The sequence below is a fragment of the Thalassophryne amazonica genome, unplaced genomic scaffold (genome assembly GCF_902500255.1).
Source record: "Thalassophryne amazonica unplaced genomic scaffold, fThaAma1.1, whole genome shotgun sequence".
NCBI lineage: Eukaryota > Metazoa > Chordata > Actinopteri > Batrachoidiformes > Batrachoididae > Thalassophryne > Thalassophryne amazonica.
Window position 1 is genome coordinate 76,929 of NW_022986327.1, and position 26,762 is coordinate 103,690.

The 26,762-nt window shown below is 40.6% G+C and overlaps 2 protein-coding genes across 3 annotated transcripts in view; one reads left to right on the forward strand and one right to left on the reverse strand.

The window, feature by feature from the left end:
* LOC117506063 (double-stranded RNA-specific editase 1-like) overlaps nt 1-12,716 on the reverse strand; it is a 68,145-nt gene extending 55,429 nt beyond the window's left edge. Inside the window, exon 1 of one of the 2 annotated variants that reach the window (XM_034165587.1) lies at nt 12,693-12,716. Coding sequence is in view for 1 of the 2 variants with exons in the window: in XM_034165586.1 (XP_034021477.1) it covers nt 9,662-9,761 (100 nt within the window). In the remaining variant the exon portion in view is untranslated. Of the gene's footprint in view, nt 1-9,661; nt 10,542-12,692 lie in introns of those variants that run through there. The other variant, XM_034165586.1, reaches the window with a different exon arrangement.
* LOC117506064 (double-stranded RNA-specific editase 1-like) overlaps nt 10,642-26,762 on the forward strand; it is a 20,119-nt gene continuing 3,998 nt past the window's right edge. The window contains exons 1-2 of the mRNA XM_034165588.1: nt 10,642-10,646; nt 14,076-14,079. Coding sequence (XP_034021479.1) covers nt 10,645-10,646; nt 14,076-14,079 — 6 coding nt within the window. The 5' untranslated portion in view covers nt 10,642-10,644. The remainder of the gene's footprint in view (nt 10,647-14,075; nt 14,080-26,762) is intronic.

The window sequence follows — 26,762 nt, forward strand, 5'->3', positions numbered from 1 at the left end:
TGATATGTTTCAAAGTGGTCTCCCTAATATAGATTATAGTTCGTTTTGAAATACATTCAATTAATTTTATTTATATAGTGTGTTAAAGAGGCCCCAAGGCACTTCACACTGGTAAAATGCACGACTAACATGTTCTCAATTTGCAGCCTACTAGTCTCAGCCAGCATCAGTGTCTATCATATTTCAACACATTAATATTTTACTATGCAATATTTTTAGTCTGGTATCCTCATCTGGGTTTCTTCTTTGAAATATTAATAGTGAAATGCATATTTATTTGGATTAAAGGGAATGCACTTGTTGATGTTTAAGTGTGTGTGTGTGTTTGGGGGGGGAGCAAAGTAATTACGATTATAGCATCCAAATGGCAAGCAGTGGCCCAAGACTGAATACCAATGAAACAAGGGCGTCTTCCTGGACCTGAGGTCACCTGCTCAACTGACTGAATGACAGAGAGACAGTGATGCTTTTTGAAAAGAAAGCTCCTCAAAACTGAGGTAAGTTAATACACAACTGAGGATAAATTATTATATATATATATATATATATATATATATATATATATATATATATATATATATATATATATATATATATGATGTACAGTTAAAGATCATGATGATAAATGCAACAGTCAAGGAACATCTCTTGAAAAAGTTAAGAAACTCTATCTTGGCTGTGTGGTTAGGGTCATTGTCCTGCTGAAAGATGAACCGTCGCCCCAGTCTGATGTCAAGAGCACTTTGGAGCAGATCATCCAGGTTGTTTCTGTACACTGCTGCATTCATCTTTCCCTCAATCCTGACTAGTCTCCCAGTTCCTGCCACTGAAAAACATCCCAACAGCATGATGCTGCCACGGCCATGCTTCACTGTAGGGGTGGTGCCTTGTTTCCTCCAAACATGAGGCCTGGAACTGATGCCAAAGAGTTCAATCATTGTCTCATCAGACCGGAAAATTTTGTTTCTCATGGTTTCTTTCGGCAAACTCCAGGTGGGCTGCCATGTGCCTTTTACTAAGGAGTGGCTTCCCTCTGGCCACTCTACCATACAGGTCAGATTGACAGATTGCTGCTGAGATGGCTGTCCATCTGGAAGGTTGTCATCTCTCCACAGAGGAATGCTGGAGCTCTGACAGAGTGACCTTGGTCACCTTCCTGACCAAAGCACTTCTCCGCCAATCGCTCAATCTGTCTCGGAGGTGTACAGACAATTCCTTTGACTTCATGCTTGGTTTGTGTTCTGACATTCACTTTCAACTGTGGGACCTTATATGTAGACATGTGTGTACCTTTTTCAGATCATGTCCAATCAATAGGGCTGTCACGATTAGGAATTTCTGGAGACGATTAATTGTCAGACAAATAATTGCGATTGACGAATATATTGTCTATTTTTTTTCCCTTCTTTATATTCTACTACTGTAGTATAATTACACAACTCTGGAAGAACGTTTGGCTTCTGTGAGTGGAGAAACTGGGAATGGTGCAACATTTTTATTTTTATCTTCATTTTACATACAGTCCCAACTTTTTCTGAATTGTGGTTGTTTCTGTTGCATTTCTGAAATTGTTTCTCCTCATCAGTCACAACTTAACACTGCATTAAGCCCATATTGAACAAATAAATACCTTTGGAAAGTAACAGCTGTTAAAGTTCAGAGTTCTCACCTGCTTTTTGTGATCTGTGCATCTGAACATCACCACAGCTTCTCCATGTCAGGGTTTTTTTTTTTTTTTTGTGGCTCAGTTCATTCATATATTCTCATTTTTTAAATATGTTTTTAAAGCTATTTGACCGTTTATTTCATCTCATGATCTCATAAATTCAGCATACGACGCGCACATGGTGTGAACAGGACGGTAACGGCAGAATCACACTTTTAGAGAAAGTTCAGAGAGAAGTAAAAGCAGCTCCACGTTTTTTTTTTGTTTTTTTTTTTAACTTGTTCACTCGGGTTAAAATCCTCTCTGCGCTCCGCGCTCGCTGCGCACTGATGGTTCTCAGACTGTAATGTGTCACACCTGCATTCAGGAATCTCCCTCACGCACCCCCTCCCTCGCAGTCTGCAGCCTGTTGACTCTGCGCGCGCACGCACACACACGCACACACACACACCGACAGCTCCGCATTTTAGACGGCTTTTGAAGAAGACGGCCACTGTTTTAATCGGCCGTCTTATCCAAACGGCAGGGTAGATCGCTCTTCAGCCTCCATGTTATTGTCGCGCCTTAAGACGAGAGCGAGGCTGCAGCACAATGACGTCAGATTCTGAGTCGTTTTATGCTTTGTGGATAAAATAAAATCGTGATTTGTTAGTTTTTTTATTTTTGATAAATCTGCAAAAATAGAAATAGAATTCTGAAGAAAAAATTGATTTCATCCGTTTTGGAATAAGGCTGCAATATAAAATGCGGAAAAAGTGAAGCACTGTGAATACTTTCTGGATGCACTGCATACCACAGTGTTAAAGTGAAAAACCTTGGGGTGACCTTGGATTCCACACTACCGTTTACCTACACATTAGAGAACCCAGGAGCTTGGCTTTCTTCCACCTCTGTAATATTGTGAAGGTTCATCCTATCCTGTCTACAGCTGATGCAGAGGCTCTGATGCATGCCTTTCTCTTGTAGAATGGATTATTTTGCTGACGTATTCTCTGGCTTATCACAGTTCAGCAAAAATACTGCTGCTAGAACCTTGACTATCAGCAGAAGGGTGGACTATATTAACCCAATTTTTACCTCCCTTCACCTACTTCCTGTCCCTGGAAGGTCAGATTTTAAGGTTTTGTTACAAACATTCAAAATACTTCATGGACTAGCACCTAACTATCTGGCCGACCTTATTATACCTGAGGTGCCGACCCAGGCTCAGAACTCTCAGGATGCAATATTACTGTGTCTCCCAAAGGTTAAAAAGAAGTCAGCAGGTCACAGAGCTTTCTCTTATCATGCACCTGTTCTGTGGAACAATCTGCCTGTTGAGATAAAACAGACTGATTCTCCAGAGTCATTCAAGTCCAGATTAAAGACTCGTCTGTTTTCCCTTTTCATATGACTAACACGCTCGTGTTGTATCAAAGCATTTTTTCCTCTCCTCCTTAATTGTTGTCACTAAGACTGGAGCAAGCCTCAGCCTCATTATCTCTCATTATCTCTCTCTCTCTCTCTCTCTCTCTCAGTCTCTCTCTCTCTCTCATGCTATGGCTAGTGTTAGGAGATCAAAGTCTGATGCCATCTGCTGGACACATGGCTGATGGACAGGATAAGCTAACAGGGACTTTGAATAACCTGCAATTTGCACTCTGTACTTCATTTTTAACTTTCTTTTGTTTTTTTTTTTGTTTTTTTTTGCATGTTTGTGAACTTTGTTTTACATTATCTGATCTGTATTACTGTTAGAATGGCTTAAGCAGTGGGACAACCCTCTGAGTCTGGTCTGCTTGAGGTTTCTTCCTAAAAAACACCAGAGGGAGTTTTTCCTTACCACTGTTGATTATTTGCTCGCTCAGAGGAGTTGGTGAGGTTGCACCTTACCCATGTGAAGTACCTTGGGGGAACTTATGTTATGATTTGGCGCTATATAAACAAATTGAACTGAGGCCACAGATCAAATCACCCCCCCCCCCCAAAAAAAAACAACAAAACAAAACTACTTTCCATCTTTAAAAACAACTTAATGACCAATGAAAATAAGTACATTTTGCCTACAGTCCTGAATGAAAACAAGGCATCTGATGCTTTACACAATATTTTAAAACAAAACACTTATTTGTTGTATTAAATTGCAATATGAACAGTATCTGTGAAAAAAAGCCTGTCAAAATCCTGAAAAGCAAAAAAATGTATAACTTCAAATTCCTTTTTTTATACAAGAAATGAGTATGTCTGCATTGTCTGGTGAGAAGGTACCAACAATTTTATTTGTAACCTTTTCGGGATAAATACATACACTGATCAGAATTCATTCAGATCAGTGGCTACGTTTACATGCCGTTAATATTCGGGATATGGTCAATATTCCGGTTTCTGAATCATTAGGAATAACCCGTTTACAAGCTTAAGCAGACAGTTACCATGGTCACTGCTATCATTTGGAATATCCCCATCTAAACAGCGACGCACGTCTTCCACTGGTGCTTGATTTGGTCTGGCGTTCATGCAAATCCTGCTTCACATAACTTTTCGGCCACCTTCTCGTAAATGTCGCTATCTCTGTACTTTCTACCGTCAATAAAAGACATCATATTCATGTCATTCACGATACTAATGAAGTACTCAGTTTCCTCCTCATTCCAAAAGTGTGGTGCTGTGCTGCCGCGTCTGGATTTCCCCATGCTTGTTTACCTCTGCTTCTGTGGTGTTCGGTGGGTTGCGCGCGCCGCATACAAGTAGTTGCCGTACTTAAAAGACCAAGATTCCTTGCGGATAGGACATGTGCAGAACACAAAATAATGTTCCTTTCTATGGGGATATTCCGATGCGCCTTTATATGACCTGATATTCGGGTTAGAAAAGGAGTAACCCAGGAGTCATATTCGGGTTTTTAACAACCGGAATATGAGCATATTCTGGTTTTTGCGGGTGTTTACATGGCCATGCGCAACCGGGTTATTGCTATTATTCCGGTTATGAAAGGGGTATGAAAGGGTTATTGGCTGCATATAAACGTAGTCAGTGGTTCTGTCAAGCAGACGCTTGGAAAAAGTCAGGAAGACTTGTTATTTTCCAGAGCTCTGGCCTTTCAGCCAGTTTGGCTGTGCACATTCTGTGAGCGTGATGCTCTGTTCAGTGGGCTCTCATGGCTGCATATGGAAGCGATGACAGGCACTTTATCCTCAATTCTTTTTACGTTAACTGAGATTATTTTCTGTGGTTTGATCCATAAGTGTGCCAAGCCTGTTGTCTGTAGCAGAGCACGAGTTAGGACGTTGTGAAAAATGTAAATAAAAGAGAATACAATGATTTGCAAATCCTCTTCAACCTATATTCAATTGAATACACCACAAAGACAAGATATTTAATGTTCAAACTCTACAGAATCTGACTGTTTTATTGCTGTCAGGAGATCATTCCACAAAACAGCTGCACAATAAGAGAAAGCTCTGTGGCCATCAGACTTTTCATTCACCCTAGGGAATGCACCGACCGGACCGGTATGTAGCGATTAATTAGGTCAGCAGTGCTCGCAAAATCACTAGCCCGACGTCCCGGGGCTATGTACTTTTTCACTCGGGCTACTAAAATTTTACACCCCCTGCCCGACGGGCTACCTAAAAATATACCCGATATCTTGGCTGGCTGAGGATGATAGGAGATGGCGCCGTCCTTCTGTGTGTTACGTGCGCAGCCAGGCACCCGCTCGCTCTCCCGCCCGCTTTCTCTCACGCGCACACACGAGCCAGCCGCATGTGCACGAAGCACCGAGTACGATGAAGTGAGAAGAATAGGAAGCAAAACAGTTGCTGGTTTAGTCTGCAGTCACCACGCTACTATTCAGAATTGAAGCATCGCAAACACTCGCCAATATAGACATCTTTTGATGGTAGGTTAATAAAGTAAAAAAAGAAAAAAAGAAAAAAGAAACGCACGTGCGAAACAATTATATTTATTTATTTAATTCATTTGTTCTTTTTTGAACACAGATGGATTTACGTCGATATTTTAGTTCTGTGCAGCCAAAAAACACAGGTCAGAATGAAGAGGGGGCAGAGAGAGAGGGACAGTCCAGCACAGATGAGCAGGCAACCACACAGGACCAGGCCAAGTCAGCGTCAGAGCAGCCAGCCTCCACAGGAACAGAGCGACAAGCCAGCCCAAAAAGAAAGAGTTCTGAAAAATCAGACTATGAAGCAAAAAGAAAGCGCACATTTGTGGTTTCATGGACTAAGGAATTCCCTTGGCTGGAATATGATAAGGTGAACAAAACAATGTTCTGTCAAGTGTGTCGTCAATTCCCTACAATTTCTGACTCCAACAATGCTTTTGTACTTGGTACTAGTAATTTAAGGAAAGACCCCATCAGAACCCATGACAACTCCCTGTCACATAAGAAGTGCATTAGTGCCCAGTCTGCAGCTTTATTCCCAGAAGAGACACCAATTGCAAAAACCATACAACACATGAACAAAGCACAGCAGGATATAATGACTAGACTTTTTAGAACAGCATTTTATGTTGCAAAAAGTGAATTGCCAATGGCAAAATTTGGCAGTCTTTGCAAACTTCAAAAAGCAAATGGCATAGATGTAGGTTCTACTTACCACAATGACCATGCCTGCAGAGATTTATTAGGGCTATAGCAAAAACCTCTAGAGACCAGATTCAAAAAGATATCAAAGACAGCAGGTTTTTGTCTGTGCTCGCGGATGGGAGCACAGATGCTGGGGTTATTGAACAGGAGCTGGTTCATGTTAGATATGTAAAGGGAAATGGTGACATATCTACCTACATGGTGAAATGCCAACCAGTCAGAAGCTCAAATGCTGCAGGGGTTCTAGAAGCCATTGATGAAGCTGTGGACCATGTAGGCATCAGGGCAGACACTTGGGAAAAAAAAGTGGTCTGTGCCAATTTTGATGGTGCTGCTGTAATGATTGGAGACAAAACTGGAGTAGCTGGGCGGCTCAAAGAAAGGGCACCTCACATTACTATACATTGTGTGGCACATAAATTAGAGCTGGCAGTGCTGGACAGTATTAAAGGATGCGAGTACCTAGCAAAATTTGAAGACACACTCAAAAGCATCTTTAAGATGTATTATTATTCGCCAAAAAAGAGAAGGGAACTGACTGAAATAAGTGAAATGCTCAATGAAAAACTGGCAAATTTTAGTGGCCTAAAAAGCACCCGGTGGCTGCCAAGCAGGCTGAGATGTCTAAAGGCTGTGGAAAAAAACTACACTCAAACAGTTACCCATTTAGAAAACATGTCAGGAGGAAGTGGTGTTACACCAGAAGATGCTGCAAAAGCAAAGGGGATTGTGCAGGAGATGAAAAGTGAGAGATTTGTTAGATTTCTGCATTTTATGTTAGATTACAGCACAATCCTTTCCAAATGCAGCACTGAAATGCAGCATGACAAACTGAGCATTATGCGAACAAATCAGTTAGTTGAGAGCACAACATCACACCTAATCAGCCTTAAAACCAAGCCAGGTGAATTTCAAAGATCCCTGGACACCAAACTCACAGTAAATGATGATGAGAGTATTTCTTACAGTGGAACAAAACTCACAAAAAGCCAGCGACCTGTTAGGGGGGGATGTGAAGACAAGGACAAAAGTGCCATTAGTACACTGTTCTTGAAGATTATTGACAACACAGTTTTTCCTGCATGAACCGTGTGAAAACAGTATACCGCACAAGTCTCCAGGCTGAAACACTGAATGACCTTATGCACATCTCCATAAATGGGGAATCAGTGGAATCCTTTTGTCCTGAGACAGCAATTCATTTCTGGGTGTTGAGCACAAAGGGCACAAGACATATTGTACACAAAACAGGAAAGACAGTGAGCAGAGAAGAGGAGACTGTGGCACAAGAGGAAATGTCTGAAGATGATGAGACTGTTCCCTCAACAACTGGCATTTTCTAATTTGCCAGAATAATCCATTTTCTTGTTCTTGTTCTGTGTTAATAAAAGTTCCAAAAATGTTAATTAGGTTAAATGTGTTATCACTTGCATTAAAACATTAAAAACAAAAAATGGGCCAGTTCATTTCATTTCGGGCTACCAAAACCTGAAGAGTGCCTGCCCGAAGGGCTACTAGGGATTTTGAAATTTTGCGAGCCCTGGGTCAGCTAAGTAGGGAGGTGCTAACCCGTGAATAATTTTATAGGTTAATAGCAGAACTTTAACATCCAACCTCACAGAGACAGGAAGTCAGTGAAGCGATGCAGAAATGGGTGTAATGTGGTCAAAATTTCTGCTTCCTGTCAAGAGTGTGGCAGCAGCATTTTGACCCAATTGGAGACCCCTAATACTGGACTGTGGTAAACCAGAAAACAGAACATTGCAGGAGTCCAATCTAGAAGCAACAAATGGATGGATCAGGGTTTCTGCATCAGACAGACAGGATGGGACGAATCTTCATAATGTTTCGCAGGTGGAAGAAAGCAGTCCTCATAATATCTCTAATGTGGAGGTCAAAGGACAACGTGGGATGAAAAATCACCTCAAGGTTCCTCACTTTGTCAGTGTGATGTATGACACAGGAGCCTAGGTTAAGCGTTAGCGAGTTAAACTGATGCCGATGTCACACTGGACCAAGAACCATCATTTCGGTTTTGTCCAAGTTTAAAAGTAAGAAACTGCTGGACATCCAGCTTTTCACTGATGCAAGGCAATCTTCTAAGAACTCTATGTGGATGACATTATCAGCAGTTATCGGCAAGTATAACTGTGTATCATCAGCACAGCAATGAAAGGTAATCCCAAAATGCCACAATATGTGCCCAAGGTGTGCTATGTAAAGGGAAAAAAGCAGGGGGTCCAAGACAGACCCCGTGGAACCCCATATTTCATGTCATCAAAGTTAGAGGTAGTGTTGCTGTACAAGACACGGTGAGAACGACTGGTTAGGTAGGATGTAAACCATGCAAGGGCACTCAGAGTAATCCCAAAATGATTCTTCAGCCCATCAAGTAGAATACTGTGATCTACTGTATCAAACGCAGCACTACGATCTAATAGCACCAGAACCGTAGTGGTGACTGAATCCATTGCAAGCAGAAGATCTTTCACCACTTTAGTGAGAGATGTCTCAGTGGAATGATATGTTCTAAATGCAGACTGCAGCTGAGTGGCTCAAAGAGATTATTCTCAGGAAGACAGTCCACGAGCTGTTGTGAAATCATTTTTTCCAGAATTTTAGAACAAAATGATTAGATTTGAGATTGGCCTATAGTTTATAGCAGTGGAGTATAAGAAACAAAGCAACATTAATCTCTATATCTGCAATTTTTTTTGAACCTTCCCAGAATTTTTTCACAGTGGTGTATTGTTAATATGTGCCTACAGTTTAGAGAATTAAATGTATTGAGAGTTTACATTATAATAAAGAACTGAAGAAGTTTAATAATATTTTAAGATAATTTGAGTTCATATGATTTGCTCATTTTCTATGATTAAACAACAAAAATTATGTGACTGCTGCTCAGTCATTAACAGACTTAAAACCACTTTTTATCATCGTAATTACTGACCACTCAGATGGTGCGCAAGCTGATCCACAGCAAGTAATTACCCTTTCAAAATAGTTGAGGAATGTACAGTGAGAAGTGCATGTAACAGAAAGACTGTTTTAAAATGAAGTCAGATTTCTTCACAGGGAGACAAACACAGCAAACTCTTGAATGAGGTCGGGGACTCCTATTACTCCTATTACGCTTATTTACAGTAACACACAATTGTATCAAGATACATCAAACATTTTTAGCTGTAAGACAAAATGAGCTGGTGTTTAATCTGTTTTCAAACAGTTCTGTAAATTCTTCTTGTTGTCTATTGAATTTTTTTTTTTTTTTTTTTGCTTTACTTGACATTCTAGAAGCGACAACACTCATCTCTTTAACAGCTATCTGCTACCAAATTACCAAATGCTGAAAACTTCACAGGGAGCCAGCTCAGCAACAGCCTGTGAGGTGCTGTGGAAATTACCTTTGCGTTCGGAACGTTTCTTGCGCCTCCTCTTGAATCTGCGTCGGATCAGGCAGTAATAGGAGCCCAGACTTTTTTCACCATTGGTGAGAAGGGCCATGACTTAAACACTTAAACCTTCACAACAACAACAAAACGAAATCAACTAAGCTGCTCTCTAACTGCACCTGACTGAACCAACTCAAACTTCAGCTGCTCAATTGTCACTGCGAGCACGTGTTCGATCTGACAGCCAGTGCGCACGCCTGTTCTGAGGAGTGAATGATTTTCAGGCTTCAAAATGCCCAACTACTAACACCTGCAGGGAGTCTTTATTTCCCCTTCATTCCATTCCCTGGATCCAGACTCTCACCCTCTCTCACTTTCCTCCTCCTCTCCTCTGTTAATTCCATGTCCGCCCTATCAGGAGCCAGAGAGGGGAGGCGATAGAGCCAATGTGGGAAAAAAGAGGAGGGACCCAGTAGAAGGGAGAGACTCCTCTTCTAAGATGGTTGTGGATTCTCTCAAAGAGCAGAGTGAACACTCGTCTAGTTTTCCGTGTTAGTTTCGTAGGAGATGAGAGTATCATGAGTCCACTGACTGAACATGCATTTAATCTGTGTTGGGGGCACTCACACGGGCACTGCTACCAAAGACTAGTCTGCAGCATAGATCGCCACCTTTCTGCTAAACCTTCTGTCTCACATCTCTCCTTCTCAATGTACTCCTGCTCAGGGGTTAATTACATGACTTTAGCATCTTTCATTTTAATTCCTAAATGAGACATCTTGCTCAACTCTGGGGTTAGGCTGCACTGACTCATTTAGACATTTAGTGTGTCACTGTGTCAGTCTGAACAAAAACCTTAACTGCTTTTTCATTCATGTTTTTATCCATGCTATAACTCTGAATTTCTTACTTTAATTATATACAAGTTTTGTTGAGAATATACAAATGCACACACTCTGTGCAATTCCCAGGTCAAACGCACATACCAGCTTCACATGTAGATGAACTGCTCCAAAATCACATTGTGACTGATGATACTACAGGGAGGATAAAGAAGATGGCAAGAGAAAAGCTTTACCCAGTGTCAAAGTTTGCTTCCGATGAGAGCAATCCAGTGGACTGCAAGGAGAAAAGGCAAAGGAGAAATGCGCTGCTTCCCTCTAGTGGATGTGGTCCTTAATTGCATGGCAGCAATGAATCCAAAAGTCAGACCTGTAGCTGAATGTTTAAGTGCTTATCACTAGTAAATACAATGTCAAATGAGCTCACTATTCTAAATAAAGAATTGTGAAAATATTGATGTATTTTGTTTTATTTTTAATGTTATATACCCAGAGAAATTAAGTAATAAACATGGAGAAATTAGCATGATTTCACTTGCCTCTGATAAATGCTCAGAAACCTCAAACTGAAGAATATGAATTTTGGTGACATCATCTCAGGTAACACCCACAAAATGAATGGGAGAATTTTTTTTTTTTTTTTTTTTTTTAAGGTTTAGGTTACATCACTTTTATGGCTAAAAATCGTTCTGAATCTGTTACGCATTTTTCAGACGCTGTAAGGCGACTCATTCATCACTCATCTTCAACCACTTATCCAAGATTGGGTCGCGAGGGCAACAGGGCGTTCCCAGGTCAGTGTGGAGACATAATCTCTCCACCTAGACCTAGGTCTTCCCTGGGGTCTCCTCCCAGATGGACGTGCCTGGAACACCTCCCTAGGGAGGCGCCCAGGGGACATCCTTACCAGATGCCCGAACCACCTCAGCTGACTCTTTTCAATGTGAAGGAGCAGTGGCTTTACTCTGAGCTCCCCACAGATGACCGAGCTTCTCACCCTATGACACCAGCCACCCTCCTAAGGAAGCCCAATTCGGCTGCATGTACCTGCGATCTAGCTCTTTCCATCATGACCCAACCCTCATGACCATAGGCAAGAGTAGAAACAAAGATTGACCAGTAGATCGAGAGCTTCGCCTTTTGGCTCAGTTCCATTTTTTTGTGACAACAATACAGCAGATCAAATGTAACACCACCCCCGCTGCACCGATTCTCCGGCCAATCTCGCGCTCCATTGTCCTCTCACTCATGAACAAGACCCCGAGGTACTTGAACTCCTTCACTTGGGGCAAGGCCGCATTCCCTACCTGGAGTTGGCTGCAAAGCTAATTTTATTTTTATTAGCTACATCAGGACTCACATAAGTTAAAGAGTTGGAAGTAATGATTAATAATGCTATACATATTTTTTTTAAATACAGTGTTGATTGGTCATTATGTGACTAGTTAGTCTACAAGCAGCAGAGGTCTTGGTGGCCACCAGACAGACCTAAGTTTTGTTTTCCAAGGCTATGAATTAATCTGAATGAAAGTAAATGCTGATGTCTGAACTTTAAACATAAAATTATAAATAAATGGATTCATTATATTTGATGAAAAAATTTAGTTCAGAAATAAATCTAAAATAAAATCTCAAAATAATAAATGTGCCATCGTTTCTTCACAGTAATTTATTAATTTGCAAAGAATTTTTAAATTGCCATGACAGACCAAAACAAAGGGAGTGCTGACCAATCATGACCCTCAGGCCCCACGCTGTGCAACCTTAGCTGATAGAAACAGAATAAAGGAAAGTAGGAAGATGTCTACTTTGGCTACGAATCTTTCCTGTGGGGCTGTGTGAACTTGTGACTGCTTTGTGTTTCAAAACATAACTACACAACAATCTGCAGCTAATTTTTCTTTTTTAGTAAATTGCTGCAGGGTGCACCCTGTCACACCAATTTACTTTGTACATTGTATGAGCCCTTACCTCAAAACTAAATCCATACAAAATCCTTACCACTGGCTTCTTTGGAAGTGTTTTATTTTATTTAGAATGTAACCACTGTGAAATAATCCAGTCAAACTGGAGGGGATGGACTCAATCATTCATTCACTGCATTTTACAGCGAACAAAGCCAAAAACAAGTAAAACAAGATAGAAAGAAAGCAAACAAGGAAGAAAGAATGGAAAGCAGGTATGGAAAGAAAATGACTCACCTTTGTTGAGGTCGGTGCTCTGAAAAACCTGAGGGACAGAAAGACATCCCAGATAAGAATGAACAGAGTTCTGAGCTACATTAACATGAGCTGCTGTCACAAAAAGAACTGCATGTGCAAAGAAAGTGTAAACAACAAAGAAGATAATAAAATGTATGCCTTTAATAACCATGTTGTAGACTCTTATTTTATTCAGCTCTGTCCTTTCTTCAAATCACTTCTTCGTGGAAGTAAAGGTGTCACATGCCAAAATGACAATCTGGATCACATTATTTACAGCTTGTGATTAATGTACAGACATCTGGGTTTTTGTGAGCACAATTTACTGAAATGAAAATGACTGAAAGGCACATCTGGCAAAATGTGTGCGAGAATGATCAAACTATATTGTGTCTTTCAGGTGTGCAAGTTCTTGGACGTCTCTACACAAAGCAATTTTTTAGTCCATTGGTGCATGTGAAGACTATTTAAAGTCACTGCAGTAATGATAGCAGTAAATCAGATGAGGTGACTGGCTTGGCCTGTCGGGAATGTATTTACAGAACTGCAAGTCTAGTTCTGTTCACCCAATTCAGAGAGAAACACACTCAAATGTTTCCTTCTGAAAGACAGAAATTTAACAAAAGTATCACTGCTACGTTTCAAAACCAAACTGCTACAAGATGGGGCTCAGAACAAAATGAACACATTCACTCCTGGCAAATTAGTATAAAACCCTTAGCCATATCAAATCAAATCAATTTTATTTATATAGCGCCAAATCACAACAAACAGTTGCCCCAAGGCGCTTTATATTGTAAAAGGCAAAAGCCATACAATAATTACAGAAAAACCCCAACGGTCAAAACAACCCCTGTCAACAAGCACTTGGCGACAGTGGGAAGGAAAAACTCCCTTTTAACAGGAAGAAACCTCCAGCAGAACCAGGCTCAGGGAGGGGCATTCTTCTGCTGGGACTGGTTGGGGCTGAGGGGAGAGAATCAGGAAAAAGACATGCTGTGGAAGAGAGCAGAGATCAATCACTAATGATTAAATGCAGAGTGGTGCATACAGAGCAAAAAGAGAAAGAAATACTCAGTGCATCATGGGAAGCAATGCTTTCTAATAACACTGGCTAAGGGAAGCATGTATAACGTGAGTAAAATTGGTCCTAGCACAGAACCTTGTGGAACTCCATAATTAACCTTAGTCTGTGAAGAAGACTCCCCATTTACATGAACAAATTGTAATCTATTAGATAAATATGATTCAAACCACTGCAGCGCAGTGCCTTTAATACCTATGGCATGCTCTAAAGTCTGTAATAAAATTTTATGGTCAACAGTATCAAAAGCTGCACTGAGGTCTAACATGACAAGCACAGAGATGAGTCCACTGTCTGAGGCCATAAGATTATTTGTAACCTTCACTAATGCTGTTTCTGTACTATGATGAATTCTGACACCTGACTGAAACTCTTCAAATAGACCATTCCTCTGCAGATGATCAGTTAGCTGTTTTACAACTACCCTTTCAAAATTTTTTGAGAGAAAAGGAAGGTTGGAGATTGGCCTATAATTAGCTAAGATAGCTGGGTCAAGTGATGGCTTTTTAAGTAATGTTTTAATTACTGCCACCTTAAAAGCCTGTGGTACATAGCCAACTAATAAAGATAGACTGATCATATTTAAGATCGAAGCATTAACTAATGGTAGGGCTTCCTTGAGCAGCCTGGTAGGAATGGGGTCTAATAGACATGTTGATGGTTTGGAGGAAGTAACTAATGAAAATAACTCAGACAGAACAATCGGAGAGAAAGAGTCTAGCCAAATACCAGCATGACTGAAGGCAGCCGAACATAAAGATATGTCTTTGGGATGGTTATGAATAATTTTTTCTCTAATAGTTAAAATTTTATTTGCAAAGAAAGTCATGAAGTAATTACTAGTTAAAGTTAAAGGAATACTCGGCTCAATAGAACTCTGACTCTGTCAGCCTGGCTACAGTGCTAAATGAAGATCTTCTAAATTAGTGAGACGCCATTTCCTCTCCAGCTTACGGGTTATCTGCTTTAAGCTGCGCGTTTGTGGGTTATACCACGGAGTCAAGCATTTCTGATTTAAGGCTCTCTTTTTCAGAGGAGCTACAGCATCCAAAGTTGTGCTCAAAGAGGATGTAAAGCTATTGACGAGATAATCTATCTCACAGAGTTTAGGTAGCTACTCTGCACTGTGTTGGTATATGGCATTGAAGAACATAAAGAAGGAATCATATCCTTAAACCTAGTTACACAGCTTTCAGAAAGACTTCTACTGTAATGAAACTTATTCCCCACTGCTGGGTAGTCCATTAAATGTAAATGTTATTAAGAAATGATCAGACAACAGGGGGTTTTCAGGGAATACTGTTAAATCTTCAATTTCTGTGCCATATGTCAGAACAAGATCTAAAGTGCGGTTAAAATGATGGGTGGGCTCATTTACATTTTGAGCGAAGCCAACTGAGTCTAATAATAGATTAAATGCAGTGTTGAGGCTGTCATTCTCAGCATCTGTGTGGATGTTAAAATCACCCACTATAATTATCTTATCTGAGCTAAGCACTAAGTCAGACAAATGGTCTGAAAATTCACAGAGAAACTCACAGTAACTACCAGGTGGACGATAGATAATAAATAAAACTGGTTTTTGAGACTTCCAATTTGGATGGACAAGACTAAGAGTCAAGCTGTCAAATGAATTAAAGCTCTGTCTGGGTCTTTGATTAATTAATAAGCTGGAGTGGAAGACTGCTGCTACTCCTCCTCCTCGACCCATGCTTCAAGCATTCTGACAGTTAGTGTGACTCGGGGGTGTTGAGTCATTTAAACTAACAATCATCCTGCTGTAACCAGGTTTCTGTAAGGCAGAATAAATCGATATGTTGATCAATTATTATATCATTTACTAACAGGGACTTAGAAGAGAGAGACCTAATGTTTAATAGACCACATTTAACTGTTTTAGTCTGTGGTGCAGTTGAAGGTGCTATATTATTTTTTCTTTTTGAATTTTTATGCTTAAATAGATTTTTACTGGTTACTGGTGGTCTAGGAGCAGGCACCATCTCTACAGGGATGGGGTATTGGGGGGATGGCAGGGGGAGAGAAGCTGCAAAGAGGTGTGTAAGACTACAACTCTGCTTCCTGGTCTCAACCCTGGATAGTCACGATTTGGAGGGTTTAATAAAATTGGCCAGATTTCTAGAGATGCGAGCTGCTCCATCCAAAGTGGGATGGAGGCCATCTCTCCTAACAAGACCAGGTTTTCCCCAGATGCTTTGCCAATTATCTATGAAGCCCACCTCATTTTTTGGACACCACTCAGACAGCCAGCAATTCAAGGAGAACATGCGGCTAAACATGTCACTCCCAGTCCGATTGGGGAGGGGCCCAGAGAAAACTACAGAGTCCCACATTGTTTTTGCAAAGTTACACACCGATTCAATATTAATTTTAGTGATCTCTGATTGGCGTAACCGGGTGTCATTACTGCCGGCATGAATTACAATCTTACCAAATTTATGCTTAGCCTTAGCCAGCAGTTTCAAATTTCCTTCAATGTCGCCTGCTCTGGCCCCCGGAAGACATTTGACTATGGTTGCTGGTGTCGCTAACTTCACATTTCTCAAAACAGAGTCGCCAATAACCAGAGTTTGATCCTCGGCGGGTGTGTCGCCGAGTGGCGAAAAACGGTTAGAGATGTGAACGGGTTGGTGGTGTACAGGGGGCTTCTGTTTAGGACTACGCTTCCTCCTCACAGTCACCCAGCTGGCCTGCTTTCCCGGCTGCTCGGGATCTGCTGGGGGACAGCTAACGGTGGCTGAGCTACCTTGGTCCGCACCAACTACAGGGGCCTGGCTAGCTGTAGGATTTTCCAAGGTGCGGAGCCGAGTCTCCAATTCGCCCAGCCTGGCCTCCAAAGCTACGAACAAGCTACACTTATTACAAGTACGTTACTGCTAAAGGAGGCCGAGGAATAACTAAACATTTCACACCCAGCGCAGAAAAGTGCGGGAGAGACAGGAGAAGCCACCATGCTAAACCGGCTAAGAGCTAATAGGTGCGTTATGCTAGCGGATTCCTAAAAACACACAAAGTGAATAATGTGTGAATAATTTAGAGGTGATTCAGCAGAGTGCTTTAGTTAAGGCACGTGAAGATTACACTGTGAAATAAATCATTATCTAGTTATCTAGATCAATCTAACTACGCAGATTAAACAGCTAACAGATACAGCAAAACACCACTGTGCTCCAGAACAGGAAGTGATACAATACCGCAGTGAGAGCCAACCTCCAGTACATATACATATATGCATACACACACACACACACACACACACACAACTACTCTACTACCTACCGTGATCATATAGGGACCGGATCACATGGTGCAGTGGTTCCAGTACCCCATACTCAACTTCAACTTGGGGAAAAAAAGTCAGAGGGGGCAAGCTCTGGACTGTATGTCGGATGCGGTGAGAACTTTTAAAATTTGAACCACTGCAATGGTGTTTGTGGACTTGCATGTGGACGAGCATCGTCATGCTGAGGAATTGCATCTTATCCAGGATGAACCCACTTCAAGCGTGAGCAGAGCATCCACATATCAGCTGGAGTTGACAGACTTGCCTGCTGTGTCCCAAACATTCCGTGAGGACGATGCCAGGACACCGGCATTTGATACTGTGCATCTGCAGCTGTTGCTGTGTGCCCACTATAGCCCTGGTGATAGACTCTCCTTGGCTAGATTTTGACCACTCAAACTCCTTGCCCACCCCCCGACTGTTCTGACATCCACACAGGTGTTGCCACAGACACTCATTCACTGGTGAATGATTGTTGAGTCCATGGGTGCAGACACCTCCGCCATAAGTAATTCAACAGCAGCACATTATTTCAAACACATGTCTGTGTATGTTTGTATTTTTTTCCCCCATCAACTCTTGTGCACGTGTTACATGGAAGGTGATTGTGTGCATGCCTGACACTGCAGGCAAAAACCATTTAGTGAACCAATAGTCAATAACTAAAATATTATTCATGTACAAGTTTCACTTTGATAGCTTGCTTGTTTTTGAAATAATCCCGTTTGAGGCAGAACTTGTCAGCCTGCCCTAGAACATATCAAAGTGGACATAGTTACACTAAATACATCACACAGAAAAAATCCAAACAAACAAGGAACAGTAAACAAATAACCAGACATGACATAAAAGGGAACGTTAGCAAGAATCATAATTTAACAGATATAATAAGGAAGAAAAACTGTCAAAATGCAGACATGGAGCGCAAGTGAAGAAAATCCAGTTAAAACAAAGTCAGAACCATGAGAAATAAGGAACTTCAATATACTCCAGGCATCAATCCATGTATGTTTTGTGGAAAAGCCAATCATAAGTATGGATAGGCAGCTCTCACCACAACTGCCTTGAATAGATGAATGCTCATTGTTTCAGTTTGTATTATGAAAGAGAGAAGAACATTCTGCCAATTTCCATGAGTATTAAAATTAATCAAGATTGGGAGAAATGTTTTTCCAATTCCCAGTTACACACACACACACACACACACACACACACACACACACACACACACACACACACACACACACACACACACACACACACACACACACACACACACGTGTACCCAGTAGTATTATTTTTAACATACTGAACAGGAGAGAAACTGCAATCCACAGCCTGAATTTAAATTTGTTCTCGGCTCCCAACACGGTAGCCATTGACAAAAACAGACAAATCAGCCAGACTACTGTGGTGAGCCCATCTGTTGGATTCTAAACACACTCAGTCAAATGTAACCTAAAAAGCACAAACTGCTAAAAATAGTCTTTGTGGGAACATTTTTCTAAACTTGTTTGTCAGTACTTAAACAATTTGAAGGATTTGTTTGGGGTTTGATGAGCTATGAATAAATCAAGCAATAGTAGTGGTGTCTTTGAACATTTCAATTACTAACTTAAATGACACCAAGCACAAGAGGAAACAAGCATTAACATGACATGTGTCTTGTGGTTAATTTATCAAAGCCAATCAATCAAAAACTGCCTTGATTGGGCCCCATTCTGCTCACTTCAATTAGATCGGGTCATTCAGTGAAAAAAATGAAAGTACATTTCACTGCATGTTGAAGTAATTATCTCAAGCCATGGTGAAAAACAGGATGAATGAAAATCTGTGGTTTCAATATTTGGTCCACTGGTTTAGTTTAACAGAGTGTCAAGTCTGCATGGGCATTTGCCCCTGTTCACTGCCAGAAAAGCAGCACACCAGACCCTCTACAGACTCCCTGCAGGTGGTGAGTCCACATGGAGATGACACCGTGCTGGCAACCAGGCACTACTCGCCTGCGAGCAATATCCCGGGCCTAGAACTAGGAGGCGGCCCTGGTCTCCCTAATCTGGGTGAGGTGACTCCATCCTTAACTGTGTCAATCATAAAGGGTTATGAATTCTCTGCATTACATCAGACCTGTTTGCGGTGGGTGTTGGACTCCACCAGGGCTACCCCATGTCACCAATCCTGTTTGTGATATTCACAGAGAGGATTTCAAGGTGCAGTCAGGGAACAGCGTGTCCAGTTTGGTGACATCAGAGTTGCATCTCTGGTTTTTGTAGATGTGGCTCTGTTGGCTTCATCAGGCAGTGACCGCCGATGCGCACTGAACAGGTTTGAGGAAGCGTGTGAAGCGACTGGGATGAGAGGTACAGTAGTGTTCAGAATAATACAACCCCTGGCAAAAATTATGGAATCACCGGCCTCGGAGGATGTTCATTCAGTTGTTTAATTTTGTAGAAAAAAAGCAGATCACAGACATGACACAAAACTAAAGTCATTTCAAATGGCAACTTTCTGGCTTTAAGAAACACTATAAGAAATCAGGAAAAAAAAAATTGTGGCAGTCAGTAACAGTTACTTTTTTAGACCAAGCAGAGGGAAAAACATATGGAATCAATTCTGAGGAAAAAATTATGGAATCATGAAAAATAAAAGAACGCTTCAACACATCACTAGTATTTTGTTGCACCACCTCTGGCTTTTATAACAGCTTGCAGTCTCTGAGGCATGGACTTAATGAGTGACAAACGGTACTCTTCATCAATCTGGCTCCAACTTTCTCTGATTGCTGTTGCCAGATCAGCTTCGCAGGTTGGAGCCTTGTCATGGACCGTTTTCTTCAACTTCCACCAAAGATTTTCAACTGGACTGAGATCTGGACTATTTGCAGGCCATGACATTGACCCTGTGTGTCTTTTTGCAAGGAATGTTTTCACAGTTTTTGCTCTATGGCAAGATGCATTATCATCTTGAAAATGATTTCATCATTCCCAAACATCCTTTCAATTGATGGGATAAGAAAAGTGTCCAAAATATCAACGTAAACTTGTGCATTTATTGATGATGTAATGACAGCCATCTCCCCAGTGCCTTTACCTGACATGCAGCCCCATATCATCAATGACTGTGGAAATTTACATGTTCTCTTCAGGCAATCATCTTTATAAATCTCATTGGAACGGCACCAAACAAAAGTTCGAGCATCATCACCTTGCCCAATGCAGATTCGAGATTCATCACTGAATATGACTTTCATCCAGTCATCCACAGTCCACAATTGCTTTTCCTTAGCCCATTGTAACCTTGTTTTTTTCTGTTTAGGTGTTAATGATGGCTTTCGTTTAGCTTTTCTGTATGTAATCCCATTTCCTTTAGGCAGTTTCTTACAGTTCGGTCACAGACGTTGACTCCAGTTTCCTCCCATTCGTTCCTCATTTGTTTTGTTGTGCATTTTCAATTTTTGAGACATATTGCTTTAAGTTTTCTGTCTTGACGCTTTGATGTCTTCCTTGGTCTACCAGTATGTCTGGCTTTAACAACCTTCCCATGTTGTTTGTATTTGGTCCAGAGTTTAGACACAGCTGACTGTGAACAACCAACATCTTTTGCAACATTGCGTGATGATTTACCCTCTTTTAAGAGTTTGATAATCCTCTCCTTTGTTTCAATTGACATCTCTCGTGTTGGAGCCATGATTCATGTCAGTCCACTTGGTGCAACAGCTCTCCAAGGTGTGATCACTCCTTTTTAGATGCAGATTAACGAGCAGATCTGATTTGATGCAGGTGTTAGTTTTGGGGATGAAAATTTACAGGGTGATTCCATAATTTATTCCTCAGAATTGAGTGAGTCCATATTTTTTCCCTCTGCTTGGTCTAAAAAAGTAACTGTTACTGACAGCCACAATTTTTTTCCTGATTTCTTATAGTGTTTCTTAAAGCCAGAAAGTTGCCATTTGAAATGACTTTAGTTTTGTGTCATGTCTGTGATCTGCTTTTTTTCTACAAAATTAAACAACTGAATGAACATCCTCCGAGGCCGGTGATTCCATAATTATTGCCAGGGGTTGTAGTAGTGCTATGTGACTAAAAAGATTAATCCAGGTTTTGAGTATATTTCTTATTGTTACATGGGAAACAAGGTACCAGTAGATTCAGTAGATTCTCACAAATCCAACAAGACCAAGCATTCATGATATGCACACTCTTAAGGCTATGAAATTGGGCTACTATTAAAAAAAAAGTAGAAAAGGGGGTGTTCACAATAATAGTAGCATCTGCTGTTGACGCTACAAACTCAAAACTATTATGTTCAAGCTGCTTTTTTAGCAATCCTGTGAATCACTAAACTAGTAGTTAGTATAACCACAGTTTTTCATGATTTCTTCACATCTGAGAGGCATTAATTTTGTTGGTTTGGAACCAAGATTTTGCGTGCTTGGGGTCATTGTCTTGTTGAAACACCCTTTTCAAGGGCATGTCCTCTTCAGCATAAGGCAACATGACCTCTTCAAGTATTCTGACATATCCAAACTGATCCATGATACCTGGTATGTGATATATAGGTCCAACACCATAATAGGAGAAACATGCCCATATCATGATGCTTGCAGCACCATGCTTCACTGTCTTCACTGTGAACTGTGGCTTGAATTCAGAGTTTGGGGGTCGTCTCACAAACTGTCTGCGGCCCTTGGACCCAAAAAGAACAATTTTACTCATCAGTCCACAAAATATTCATCCATTTCTCTTTAGGCCAGTTGATGTGTTCTTTGGCAAATTGTAACCTCTTCTGCACGTCTTTTATTTAACAGAGGGACTTTGCGGGGGATTCTTGCGAATAAATTAGCTTCACACAGGCGTCTTCTCACTGTCACAGCACTTACAGGTAACTCCAGACTGTCTTTGAACATCCTGGAGTTGATCAATAGGTGAGCCTTTGCCATTCTGGTCATTCTTCTATCCATTTTGATGGTTGTTTTCCGTTTTCTTCCACGCGTCTGTTTTTTTTTTTTTTTTTTTGTCCATTTTAAAGCATTGGAGATCATTGTAGATGAACAGCCTATAATTTTTTGCACCTGCGTATAAGTTTTCCCCTCTCCAATCAACTTTTTAATCAAACTATGCTGTTCTTCTGAACAATGTCTTGAACATCCCATTTTCCTCAGGCTTTCAAAGAAAAAAGCATGTTCAACAGGTGCTGGCTTCATCCTTAAATAGGGGACACCTGACACACCTGTTTGTTCCACAAAATTGCCGAACTCACTGACTGAATGCCACACTACTATTATTATTATTTACTAATAGCCCAATTTCATAGCCTTAAGAGTGTGCATATCATGAATGCTTGGACTTGTTGGATTTGTGAGAATCTACTGAATCTACTGGTACATTGTTTCCCATGTAACAATAAGAAATATACTCAAAACCTGGATTAATCTTTTTAGTCACATAGCACTACTATTATTCTGAACACTACTGTATATATGAGTAGCCATAGTTACGCTAAATACAAAAGTAAATTGTATTTAGCACCTCCAAATCTGAGACCATGGTCATCTGTCGGAAAACAGTGGACTGTCATTGCCCCTAGTGGAGGAGTTAAAGTATCTCTTGTTCACAAGTAGGGCTAAGTAAGAGCGTGAGATCCATAGATGGATTTGGGCAGTGTCTGAAATCTTACGGATGCTGTACTGGACCATCGTGGTGAAGAAGGACCTGAGCCAGAAAGTGTCTCAATTTACTCGTCAATTTACGCTTCTATCCTCACCTATGGTCATGAGGTTTGGGTAATGAATACGATGAGAATAAGAACTCAGATACAAGCGGCAGAAATGACATTCCTCTGTCGGGTATCTGGGCTTACACTCCTGGAAAGGGTGAGAAGCTCAACTATCCGGGAGGGACTCAGTAGAGCCACTTCTTCGCATCTCGAGCCAGTTGAGGTGGTTCGGACACCTGGTGAGAATGCCCCCGTCGACTTCCTAGGGAGGTCTTCCAGGCACGTTCAACTGGGAGGAGGCCCCGGGGAAGACCTCCAGCACAGTGGCTTAGTGGTTAGCACTGTTGACTCACAGCAAGGAGGTCATGGGATCAATCCCCACCTGTGGCCTTTCTGTGTGGAGTTTGCATGTTCCAGCTTCTTCTCACATCCAAAGACATGCAGGCTAAGTGAATTGGAAGCTTAAAAAAAAATGTCCAGATCTCCCTTGTAAAAGAGCTCTCGATCTCAAAGGGACTAACCTGGATAAATTAAAAAATAATAATAATAACCTGTCTTTGTGAGACCTAAGACACTCTGGAGAGATTATATTTCCCAGCTGGCTTGGGAACGCACCCGGGAAGACTTACAGGACTTGGCCGAGGATAGAAAAGTGTAGGATGAGCTGCGACCAGGATAAGTGGTTGGCAATGATTGAATGATTTAATTAATGTTCCCACCCCAAACAAACTGCTACAGAGTTTGTTTGGGCATGGACTCATCTCAAGGGTCCACATCGGTACATTTGTTTGTTGTTGGTCTCCACCTGAGTGTAATTACTGTATTCATACCAGCCCAAAGGAATCACACCAAGAGAGAAAATTTACCAATCTTTTTCATTTTCTTTTTTATCTGGACTGAAAATTGCAAGTGTGAAAACACCCTCAGACATTGATATGCCCTGAAAATTTTTTTCCTTTTGAAATATACTCGCACAAGTAGGCTTAGCAGGTCGTCTGAAAATTGCTGTGGGGTGAATAATGGTTGTGGAGTGGCTGAATGGAGACCAGAATTGTGGATGGTCCTCAGATTTTATTGGAAAAGGCTCAGGTAGAGACAGCAAGAAAATATAAAACATCAACTGGGAAGGCTGAAGAAAAACCCAATAAGCATTTATTTCACAGTCTGATTGGATGGAAATATGAAGCTCCATTTAAAAGCAAAAACAGGCCAATGACTTCCTGACCACATACTGCACATACATATAATAGTCAAAAATTGATAAGCTACCAAACACCACCCTCCCGCTGACCTCTTTCTGTCAAAACCACAAAAATCAATATTTAATTAATCACCGTATGTTAGTGATTTTGTGCTGCACTAATTGAAGGGAGATGACCATGGCCTTTTTTCCCCAGAGTGTACCTAGTGAATATGTGACAGTGTTGTTTTACTGCCATTCGTCAGGTAGAGGGCAGCATTGCAACAAAATATAAGTACTGTAATATTAAGCAACATGGGACAAAATGGGTTGATGGATTTTTACTGCAGCAGTAAAGAGCATGAGTGCAGTACTCATCCATCCTTGAACCTGGAGGAAGGTCAAAATGACAGCGATGCTCTTTCCTCAAAATAACTCTCCTTGAGAAATGCATGAGCACACTGTACAGGTTACAATTTCTACTTTCAGGTCATGCAAGTGCTATAAAACAATAATAAAAAAGTAAAATTAAATTAAAATGAAAACCCAAAACATAAATTAAGCACAAGTCCAAGAGAACACTATTACAGATAAAGCACATTCCCAGATACTGCAAATACACGATGAACACAGGGCTTAGGAAATACAGAGGTCTCACTCGGTCTCACAGTAAAATGTATGTGAAGTAGGAACTTGGTAATAATAGAACTGCTGCCTAGACTTGTGTTTTAGGTCATTCCTGTACTATCTGAAGAAGTACTTTATAGATTTATAGCTATGGATCCAATGATGTCATCATCAAGAAGAACTGTATTTTCCAGAAAATAAGTCATCTTTGCATTTTTTAAAACTAGTTTAGGAAGTCCTGCGACTTACACTCCGGTGAAAGTCATACACCAAAAAAATCATGTGTTCTTCAATAATAATAAAAATAATAATAATTAGAATAACTACACTGGGCTTATTGAATTTTGCAGGTGCACAATTCTGCACTCTGTGACAACAAAGCAAAAGTCATAATCCTACATGAGGAAATGTCAGCTTTCAAGTCAGGTTTATTTAAAAAATAGTTTGAACTCCAAAATAAATGTAACTAAATTCTGAGCTAATGGCATCGCAAATGTTAATGTTTAGCAATGAGTGAAGAAATTATTAGATTGACAGTAGGGTGGTAAAGATCAATGTGGACCAACGCGATATGCAAAGCGTTAAGTCACACTAACTTGATCACAACTTACAGAGGTGCGACCTGCTGCTAGTCACCATTCTAAATGTCTATAAGTATGTCATGTTTCTAGATGCTTGACATGAAGTTCTGACAACCTTTGACTTTTCACTGTAGACAGTCACATCCGCAGTTGCCTTCCCTGATACATGCAGTGTTGGCTTGTTTAGTCATACAACTGGTTATACAACTCAAGATTTTAGGAATGTGAGGAGTAGAAGTGAAAATAACTATTATAATAAAGTTTGTGCAGCGAAACCCTGGGTATGCTCACTTTGTGAAGAATGCGCACATTTGTTTAAGTTGTGGGTTTATAGAGAAGGTATGCACTGCTCGATAAATGGCTGTGAAATGAAAATGGTAAAATATGAGGAAGATTTGCAGGGGGTCTGGGGGAGCGCAGATTAGATACAAAATTAATTTTGTATTTATTGACACATTTTCAGCATGTCCTGGAGGAAAAAAAAAAAATCTCAAAAGAAGTGCATATTTAAATGATCCTCGATTAAACCTTTCATTTGAACTGTCAATGATAATGTTGAAATAACAGAATATGACATGGACGTAGGACCTGGAATGATTTTCCTTTTAACTGTAAACCAAATTATGCATTAACTCAGAAAAATTAAACTACATCATATTCACAGGGAATAAAAAGACTGTTGAGGTATTTCAACAGTCACAGCTAAAGCCTTCAGAATATTTTGAAAATCATAGCAAACTATTAATAACATACTGCAGAGTAATGAAGTCACATATTCTTGTTCATTGTCTATTTTCCTGTGAGAGAAAAATTCTTAGTGCTTAACATCCTGATGGTACAAGATGCAGCATGCTTTTCCCGGTTCTTTTATCTTTTGTACGTGTTCATGAAGATATTCATTGCCTACAATAAATTCAAGCCAGCACCAAGTCCACGGATTCTTGATTCCGTTACCTTTATCCAACTCTGACACTGTCTTTCTTGCTGTCCTCCCTCTGTACGATGTCCCTCCATGACACAGACATACCGCTAAATTGTTCTTTTAAAAACTTAATAGCAAATGATGACATGAAATGTGTTGAAAGACTGCACCGATAAAATGCAAAAGGAAAAAGATTCACGATGTGCCGTATACAGTCATCAGTGTCATAAATAAAACTTGTACAATGTCGTAAAAAAAGAATGATTTGCAATAGGCATTTTCCTAAATCTGTGACGATCACGATTACAGACCACTGGCAGAGTACAAACCCCCCCCCCCCCCCCCGATTTTTAGGGCAAAATTACACGATTAACATGTTTTCAACGAAATCCACGGCATTCCGCAGATTTTTTTCACAGCCCTGATAAAGGAGAAGCTAGTGATGATGTGTCACTGAAATCTGTCAGATATGGCAACAATGAGGCTAAATCATTCTAAATAGCAAAAGAAACAACACAAAGAAATTGAAGCATGCAACTTTGTAGCTGTACAGACCACTGACCAAAGAGTACCACAGCTACATACATACATACATATACATATACACATACATATACATACATACATATACACACGTACATACACACACAATACATACAC